Here is a 10,282-nt window from a genome sequence, read left to right on the forward strand (position 1 = left end):
CCCGCCGCGCCCCGGGCGCATTTGCGGGCCCGGCCCCGCGCTCCGCGGACAGGGCGATGGGTCCCAGGCGGGACTGAGCGCTCCCAGCCCCCGGCCCCGGCCCCTCCGGCCTGCCCTCCTCGCCGGCCCTTCCCGCTCTCTGTCCCCAGCTCCCTCCCCTCGGCCCCGCCCTCCTCCGGACCCGGTCCCGGGGCCACCATGGCCGCGGCCATCGCCAGCGGCTTGATCCGCCAGAAGCGGCAGGCGCGGGAGCAGCACTGGGACCGGCCGTCCGCCGGCAGGAGGCGGAGCAGTCCCAGCAGGAACCGCGGGCTCTGCAACGGCAACCTGGTGGACATCTTCTCCAAAGTGCGCATCTTCGGCCGCAAGAAGCGCAGGTTGCGGCGCCAAGGTCTGTGCGGGTCCCGGTTGGGAGGCGCGCCCTCGGATCTCTCCCCTGTCCCAGCCAGCGTGGGGCCTTTTCGGGCTCCCCTGCCTCCCTCCGTCTCTCACCCCCCCCTCCCCCAACACAAGTCTCGCTCCCGAGCGCTCCGAGCGCCTGCCGCCCTCGGGAGCCGGGCATCTGCTCCCAGGCAACCTGTAGCCACTGAAAACTCAAGCCGCCAGGCGCCGGCAGGTTGGCCCGTTCCCGCCGCTGCCTCTCGCCCTCCGAGTCCGACGCGGGCCGGCTCCCAGGGAAAACCTCTTTCCGCCCTGAGGGTCTTGGCTCCCCTCGGGGTCGCGCCGGCTGCTTGCAGCCCGGTTGGAGATGCCGGGAATTTCTGGGTCTGGCTTCCCGGGTCTCCTGGAGCCCCTTCGGCTCCCGGACCTTGGCGGAGGGGCTGGTCCCCGCCTTGCGCTCAACAGGGGCTGGGGTAAGAGAAGCGAGCCGAGGGTGTGTTGGAGCTGAGAGCCAGTTCAAGAGATTTACTGGAAGGCTGCTTCGCGGGCAGCACGGGTCACTCTGAAGCCCTTGGGTCGCATCTTGGGATGAGGAGAGGGGCGCAGAGGGCGGAGAACGAGTCCCCATGGGGGGTTTGGCAGACGTCCCTTCTACGTGGTAGTTTCGATTCAAGGACTCGCGAATTACGTGAGGCCAAAGAAGCAGTTACTACATACGGATGACTCTAATAGCTGCCTTACTATACATATTTTTCGAGAGATAGCTAGTGCCCAGCATGACCTTCTGTTGCTGCCTTTAAAATGCCAGGGTATGAGAAGGCGACTAACTCCTGAGCTGGAGCCCAGCGCCTTTTGTTCCTTTCCGTTCCTCTCCACATCCAGTTGCTAGGGGTGGTTGTTTGGAGAGCATGTGGGGTGTTTTGTGGGAGAAATGGGGGTTGCTTGCTTTTCATTACTAAGTGGGCCCGGCAGGAAACACTGAAGAATATATTTACGTTAATAGGAGTATATGTTTTCCCAGTACATTGTATTCCTGGTGCCCAGCTGTATTTATTTTAAGTTCCCTGTTGTTCCAAAGATGTGTGAGAGAAGCATATGCTGTACGTGTGTATCTATGTGAATGTGTGTATGTGTGTGTGTGTGTGTGTGTGTGTGTGTGTCCCACACAATTGCAGATTTACGACCGAAAGTTTCAATGCTTCTTTAAACAAAGACTAGAATTGTTTTTTTAATCGCTCATTGTCACAGTTAGAAATTGGAGTTACTTGCTCTTAGAATCTAGCTTAGAAGGGAAACATCTGAGGAAAATCAGAATGGCATTTTTAAGGTAGATAAATTATATAGCTATAAAAGAAGGAACTTCATGATGAAGACCGGGAACAGTATTTTCAGACCAGTGCAGAAGCTATTAAGAAAAATGGACTTTAATTTTACACTTTAGCCTAGAGGATGATCCAGCAAACCTTGGTATTATAAGACCAACTCAACTGTTTTAAGCATCGTTGACCCATGGAGGGTCACATTATCATGACTTAACATATTTGCTTCTCCCCTAATTTCATCTGATTATCTTTTAGAGCACAGTTTTCACCAGGTAGAGCTCCAGTGTTGCCATCTATTTGAAGTAAAGAAACATATTTTCTTCTGGATAGGACTGTTTAATAGAAATGATGATTAAAACTTAGTGCATATTATTTAAATATAAACCAGTAGATTATTTTATAAATATGAACAATAAATGTTCTGTGTCATATTGGGTGATGGAGGAAGGTTTACTTTACACTTGTGAATTTTAAGATGGGGATGAATTTTAACTTTTTATCAGATAAAGAAAGGCCTCTGAGCTCTCTGATAGTCTGTTTCAACATTTGCAACCCTGACTGTTCTCTTGACATTCATGAGTTTGCAGTGATATATTTGAAGTCACTTCTGCTACCTTATTTTTGGTGGGAGAATGGAAAAGAAGATAAGCCAGAAGGAAATTTCATCAAAACCTTTCCTTTTATCCTTCTTATATATCTTATATATCAAGAAATATATTCTTTAGTGAAGAAAAATATAGATATATCCCTTGAGTATCAGAAAGGAATTAATTATTAATTTAAGCCAAAGAAATACTAAAACTATGTTATGTAAATCATATATTGATATATAATTACATGATTTTACAATATATTATTAAATATAACTATACATAATTATTTTATTATTTAATTAAATATTCTTTTAGGAAACATTTTTTAAGCATAAGCATATTTTCCTTTTCCTCCTATACTCACTCTTTGCATAAGAACTGAACCCAGGAAATTTTAAAAGTCTGATTTGTTAATTTAAAGATATAACTTTTAGGTATGACAATTCCATATATCTTTGTATTTGAAAATTATTAATTTGACAAATAGTTATTGAATCTTTGTAATATGTCAGGTCCTGTTCCAGGTATTATATGTGGAGTGTTGAAAAGAACAGACGAATCTCCCTCCATCATGGAGCTTACAGACATGGGGTAGAAAGTCACTGCATATGGCAAGGAACAAGTTAATATGAATTACAAAAGTCAAAGTCCTAAAAAGCACATAGAGGGCTGAGGTAGAGAACCACAGGGGGGGCGGGGTGAGGGTGGGTAGGGAGAGGGACCTAATTAGATCAAGTAGGCAGGGTGGGCCACACCAAGAGCTACAGGTTGAATGCTGACGTCTGAGAAGGATGCAGAGGTTTGAAGAACAATGTGTGTGAAGCCCCTGAGGTGGGAATAACCTTAGCCTGTTGGGAGAAGCAAGGGAGGTGTAGAAACTTTAAGTACACTGTCATTTTATATTATGTCTGTGTTGTCTGCAGTTTGCATTTTGACAAGAAAATACAAATATATTTGACATGTTTGCCAACAAAATAAGGAATAGCTCGATATTTTGTCTTTTGGGAAAGGGTAGTATACATTTCTTAAATGTAGGGATTTTTTTCTTTTTAATCCTCCTTTAAGTAGTAATTTAATATAAAGAGTATGACATATTTATTTATCCCTTTTGGTCAAACCTTACCCCCCAACTCTGACCACCTCCTACCCCCATAAAAGGATGGCTTTTGTATCTGTAAAGGACAGAAATTTGCAAGATGGCTTAGTGGTCGTGGTGAGCATCATCTTATCTTACCTTTCCAGATTCATCTTCCTCTACTCTTCCTCTAACTCCTTAGACTCCAAACATCATTCAAAGTTCAACCAGGGACTTCCCTGGCAGTCCAATAGTTAAGACTTCGCCTTCCAATGCAGGGGGTGCGGGTTCGATCCGTGGTGGGGGAGCTAAGATCCCACATGCCTCGCAGCCAAAAAACCAAAACATAAAACAGAAGCAATATTGTAACAAATTCAATAAAGACTTTAAAAATGGTCCACATCAGAAAAAAATCTTTAAAATATAAAATAAAATACTTGGTCTTTAAAAAACAAAACCAAAAACCCCCACAAAATTCAACCACATGGTTTCAAATCCCTGTGCTTTTGTTTGTGCTTCACTCCGTGCATAGATTCTTCTTTCTTCTCTCTTCACCTGTTGAAATTATCCCCATTGCTTGAAGCTTGAAAAAAAGTACCAACTCCTCTGAGAAGTCTTCCCTCATTGAGAAGTAAAAATAATTCTCCATTTTATACCTCATGATTGTTGTTTATGCCCAATAATAGTTAATTTGCACACATATTCAGTAGACTGTAGTTGGGAGCAGCGTCTCTGTTCTCTGCACTCATAGGCTCTCAAATCTTGACAGTGTCTGCCATGCCCTGGGTACTTGTCACTGCCCTCAGATTGAAGTGAAATAAGGAATGTCAACATCTCCAAAGCTGAAAAAGTGTCTTTGAACCACAGTGCTCTAACTAGACCATTCTAGAAGTAAATATACTTTTCAAAATGTTATATCTTTTTTACTTTCCCTAAACATACACAATATAATCTATCCCTTTTTTCAGGGATTGGAATGTGACTACATATTTGTGAGTTACTCTCAAGAATGCAAGAATATAACCAACCTCACTCTAAGGCTTAATGTATGAAAATAGATACTTAGAATATCTGTTAATTTAGCTAAAGAAATAAGAACGTACAAGGAAACCAAAAATTTGCAAACAGTTTTATTATTTGGAATCTCAACAAGAAAAAAAGAAAACTGAAATAGAACCTATGTGCAATGACGTATATGAACATTTTATCCTAAAAGTTTTGCATTTTTGTTATTAGCTTTTAAACCAAACAAGATCTTTCATTTTTATAGGATAATAACCTTTCAAAATCTTTGGTATGGCTAATGCAATTGTGTTTTGAAATCTATTTTTTTTTTTGGCTACTGTCATAGGAGCCATGGTATCATGTGTCATGTATGTTTACTCAATAGTTTTGTGGGTTTCTTACTGACACATTTACTTAAAATAAATTACAGATGTCATAAGAAACAAGGACTGAAAAATGAGCTACGTAAAAATTGTTTTCAACGTACTCTTTTGTATAAAAGGCAGAAATATATACATATGCCTATATATATTTATTTTGTTCCTCGGTGATAATGAAACTCATCAGCTATCCTAATAAAAGAGAAGTGGTCTTCCTTCTTACAAGGTACTATTTAAGGAAAGCCATGCTCACCCTCAGAAAATAATCAACAGCCAAGAGTTATCGAAAGTCCACCATTCTTGTGCTACTGCTTCTGAGCCATCACCATTGAAAATGCAAAGACCGCCTGCTTATTTGGGCTCTTTAGGTCAAAATAAAACAAGAGACTATTTTTCTCCCAAAAGATCATCTTCCTTTTCTTTTCAGAAGTGTATTTTTTTTTTACTTTTTTAGGGAGATGTCTGTGGGAGTCTTCCTACCTATCTTTTGAAATACCTGTTGCTAACTTTTTGATAATCAGAGTTTTATTATTTGTTAGGTTTATTAAGGCAAGGCAAAATTACAGTTTTTCTAATCTGAACTGTCTCATTTTTTTAAACAAGGGCTATTTTGTCAAATGTAGGGTTTCTAAGTAAGAGATATTATGGGCATATTACTGACTTGGTACATAAAACAATTTTAAAGATTTTTTTTAAAAGCATTGACCTTGCTTCCTTATATATTTTTTCTGTGGCTTAATGGTTATGATTTCAAACATCCTGCATTCGCTATAGGCTTCTGAAAAAGGATAATACCACTATGGTGCAATAAATTAAGTGGTGGATATGGAAAGTGTAAGATAGCATAGTAGGTCAGGTAAGATGCAAGTAAGGTTAAGTAAGATGGTTTGCGTTGGGTTAAGTTAGATTCATTGATTGAGATGAGTATACATATATTGAGAAAATGGTCAGTACTATTAACTGGTGAAGAAATCCTTTGACCTTTCTTTATATAAGATTTCGGAAGCAGCAATTCCTCTCAAACCCCCCACTAGGTTACTGTTGTCAGTTACAGATTTCACTTTATATTTCAAATTAGTATAATTATTAGTACATCTCTTCTACATTTACCTGCCAAATTCTGTTTGTTAATAACTTTAGTCTATATAATGTTACTATAAGAAAATTATCTTAAAATAGACAGAAACCTCCCCTCTCTTCAACGTAAAATGATATCTTCTAAATTTTATTTACTTAGTTTTAAAATAATGGCAGAAATGGAAAGGGAAAAGGTAGATGAAGTATTTTTCAATCTGATTTATCACTTAGTTCCAAAATCTAGGTTTCTTTCTAGGTAAACTGTATATTAATTTCTCTCCAAATGGTGAGAAATTTTAGCCACAAAGGGCTGTGATATTTAGATAATACAAATTGTGTATGATGTTTTAAATATTGTCATTTTGGCGCTCAAGGGCTAAAAACAAAACAAAACAAAAAACAAAAAACAAAAACATAATGGTAAACTCAAACATATAAGAGACCATTTTAGGGGGGTTGATGCAATTTAAAGTCAACTGCACTGTGTTGACATGAACAGAAAACTAATTTAATAATTTTATCTATAATGATTCCAGCATTCATTTCAAGAAATTACTATAATTTAGTAGTTTTATCTAATAATGAATATATCACCATTCACTGTTTCTTGGGGGTAAAGGCTAGCAGTAGGGCATGGTAGTAGGAATCTAGCCACCTTTTATAAAAACCATTTTATGATAGTTACCACTTTGTCATTCAGGAAAGAAAAGGTTATTTTCATAAAGCTGTATTGTGTGAAATATTTTTTGTGGAATATGCGTTTCACCCTGTGCTTTTATAGGTCTTTGGTATCAGGTTTAATAGGGACCCATATGGTATGATGATGGGGGACAGCCACTTAAAAGTCAATAATGTCTCACCCCTGCCTGGCATATATCTAACACTTCACAGCATTTACTGAATGAATGAAAAATCCTGTATTTCTCAGGATTTACAAGTAACAGCGGCATAGAGTGGCAGTTGAGATCGGTGTGCACATGGCAACGGCTATAACTGACTCAGGCACTGTGCCCTTGAGCTCTGTTTCATCCTCACAACAAGCTTATGTAGTAGGTACGCTACATTATGCATTAATTGATGATACACTGAAATATTCCCCATCTATCCATTTTATAAATAAGGTATCTAAAAACCAAAGAAAAGAATGAGTAAATTGTCCAAGTTTACATAACATTAAAGAGTGGAGCTGGTTTTAAAAGCCAGGTTCCAGGCTGACTCCAGGGTCCCTACTCTTAACCAGTGCCAATTCTCAATTGCCACATATTTTATTTCATTACTTCAATTAGTTGAGATTCATCACCATTTCATAGCAAAGGAAACTAATGCTCAAAAAATTTGAGTTTTGCCAAAAGATTTACACGTAGCGAGTGATAAAACCGTAATTCAAGAGCAAATTGGTCCTTCAGTCCTCTATTCTTCTCACTACTTTACACTCTCAATTCTTCATGACATCAACATTAATGGAAGACACATTATTTCAAGGCACATAGTAGATGCTCACCATATATATCTGTTGATTGGATGCATGTAATAATGTGTTATTTACTCTTTAAAATTGAGGGTGTAGGAGAGTTTGCCTGGAATTAGACCCTTATTTGTGGGATTTGGGGAAAGAGACAGTAAATAAATAAATGCTGTATTTTACCAAGCCATTTTTGACATAGGAATGTAGCTTTGGTTTTCCAACAAGTGTTTGGAAGTGACACATGTTTGATGTTATCTTCCTAATGAATTGCAGCATTGACCTGAAATTCTGAAAAGGATTAATTTGGAGGGCTTTCATGAGCATGTAGTGACTTTCATGATAGGTCTTTCATTAATTTTTCATTAATTTTCTTAGATTATATATTTTCAACATTTCTTATTTCTGTTAGGAGGCCTTGTTGTTACATTCCTTATTGGCTTTATTGTACATGATAAACTGAAGCAAACCAACAAGGTTTTGGAGTCACAAATCAATCATAAAAATTGTAGATGGTTAGAAATCTAGATAATGTATTTTTATGCTGCTTTTGAGTTAACACATTGGTTCACAGTCCTTTTCTAATGAGTTCTTAGATCTTATTCTTAATACCAATACCAGAAAAATGTAATGTAGTCAAGGCTAAGTTGTTTTTAAATTGTATTATGTGCTTTATAGAGATTGCACATGGATGAATGTTTATTTCTGGGGCAGGCTTACAAATCTAGTTATGTGTTATTTAGATATTTTATTGGCTTATCTGACTCTTCTTTTCTTCTTACTTTGCTTACGTGGTAAAACTAACTGGTTAATCCAACTGCCCACCTACTTTGTGCCTCCACCTACACAGCTGATTTTGCCTGAAGAAAAACACACGTATGCATGGATTGGTTCTACTTTAAATCCATAGTCAGTAACATCAAGTGGGCCCTTGGTACATTTTTTTTAAATCTATTTCCGCTTAAATAGATTATATTTCTTATTTATCTTCAGACATCTATACCTCCTCCCCCATCCCCACTGTCAACTATGTTCTTCTATTTTTCTGAGAAAACAGAAATTATCAAAAATAAATTTTCATATACTCCACAACTGCTTTTACAAACCTATCTGCAGCTCTATCCACTTTCCCCTTTTCCCTGCTGGACTTGGGAATGAACTCTTAGTGCTCCTATTTAAGGTCAAGACCTCTACAAATTGAGGAACAGATCGTTTCCCCCACTCAGGGACATCAAGCCAATATTTCCCTTTCTCTTCTGCATCATATAATTTCTATATCCTGCTGTATTATTCTCATAAGCATCTAAATCTGCCGTAATATAGCTCATCTTAAAAGTTAATCTCCTCTTGATTATGCATTCCTCTCTTGTTATTAAACCAATTATCTTTTATTGGCAAAACTTCTTGAAAAAGAAATCTCCAGTTTCCCTCCTCCCACCCTGTCTTGAACCCTTTCTAATCAGGTTTCTGTCCCCACCAATAAGCTGCTCTTGTCAAGGTCACCAAGGACCTGCAAGTGGCCAAATCCAAGGGTTTCTTCTCAGTCCTTATCCTACTGGTACAGCATTTGGAATTCAACTGACACAATAAATTTGTATTTTTCACTATAATGTGGGTAAAGTTAGCATCAAAATACTTTTAACATGCCGTTTACACCACTAAAGCCATTCATGTGATCTTTTCATAGCTATGGCATATTTGGATTTCTAAATATGTTAATGGGTTAACTATTGCCATCATGCCCCGTGATGGCCTGCCAGACACTGTAGGTACTCAGTTGGTCCTCAGGTACCGCTAGAAGGCAGTGGTGTTTTCCTACTTGGGAGAAGATCCTTTTCATCACATGCATTTGTATTGGGCCTGAGTGACTTGCCTCTACAAAATATAGAGAAGAATTTGAATGATCTTTCTAAGAGTTCGTTAGTTTTTAAAATTTTTGTCTTTATTGTCAAATATAGGTTTGTAACTACGTAATCACTCTTTTTTCAAACTCTTTCATTGCTAGCATAGTCAATAATAATTGGCAAACTAAAATCACTCAACATCACTCACATTCAAGCACTGTACAGAAAGAAACAGTCCTAAATGTAAGAGGGCTATTTAACAAAATTTATTTTCTGTATGTGGGATGTTTTCACTGATAATATTTCATTTCAAGTAATGCTAATATGTTCTCTTGTGTATCTCTCTATTAAAAATAGATACATAATTATTAGCTCTGGTGACAAAGTTAAGGTAACTTTCTACATTTGCATTTTTGATTTTTTTAAATATCCTGTTAGAGTGACAGAGGACATCTAAGGTATGGGAAATGGTGAAGTTTTGGCAATTAGAGTTTAGGAATACTTTCATAGACAGAGTTCTATTATCTCTTCTTGTTAGTTTCTCCAGGGGGATATGTAACTACTGGGTTCAGTGGCTACTACATGAATATGTTATCTTTTCACAGGGAGATCTTGAATGTTTGATGGACAATTGTTTTCTCCAGAATCCAACAATTCTCTCCATTTTGAAAGGGTCTTGAAAATAGTCAGAATCTCATTGCCTGATGTCTTTTTATTCTACCACATGCCTCATTGTAGCTCTTTAAATTTCTGTAAATAATTCCTGCCTAGCCTGAGTTACATTATGCCCTTTAAATATTTGTTCACGGCTTTTTATCCTCCTTACCATTTGGCCAGCTTACAATTGTTTAACTCTATTAATGTTTCTGCATAAGTAAATGCCACCAGCACCTTAATCATTTCTGTGGCTTCGATTGTTCAGTAATTACCTCATCCTCCTTCCAGCAAATGAGATCACTGCTGTTTTCATGCTGAGGCCAACCTTGCCGTAGAGAAGACTGAACACACCTGCCGTAGAGAAGACCTTCTCTCTGGGGGTGGGGTTGGACTTGAATGGAGGGATGCAGAGATTGGACAAAATCTATGCAATACAGAATGATCTGTCTAGGCTTCATGCCTGACACATTAAAGGAGACTGTAGGG

The 10,282-nt window shown here is 38.7% G+C and overlaps 1 protein-coding gene across 2 annotated transcripts in view; it reads left to right on the top strand.

Annotated features, from left to right (window-relative positions):
- Nucleotides 1-10,282, top strand: part of FGF14 (fibroblast growth factor 14) — a 638,070-nt gene that overhangs the window by 455,277 nt on the left and 172,511 nt on the right. The window contains exon 1 of one of the 2 annotated variants that reach the window (XM_007461524.1): nt 199-391. The exons of the other annotated variant lie outside the window; for it this stretch is intronic. Within the exon in view, the coding sequence (XP_007461586.1) occupies nt 199-391 (193 nt within the window). Of the gene's footprint in view, nt 1-198; nt 392-10,282 lie in introns of those variants that run through there. 2 annotated transcript variants of the gene reach the window in all.

This window comes from Lipotes vexillifer, unplaced genomic scaffold (genome assembly GCF_000442215.2).
Source record: "Lipotes vexillifer unplaced genomic scaffold, Lipotes_vexillifer_v1.1 scaffold655, whole genome shotgun sequence".
Taxonomy (NCBI): Eukaryota; Metazoa; Chordata; class Mammalia; order Artiodactyla; family Lipotidae; genus Lipotes; species Lipotes vexillifer.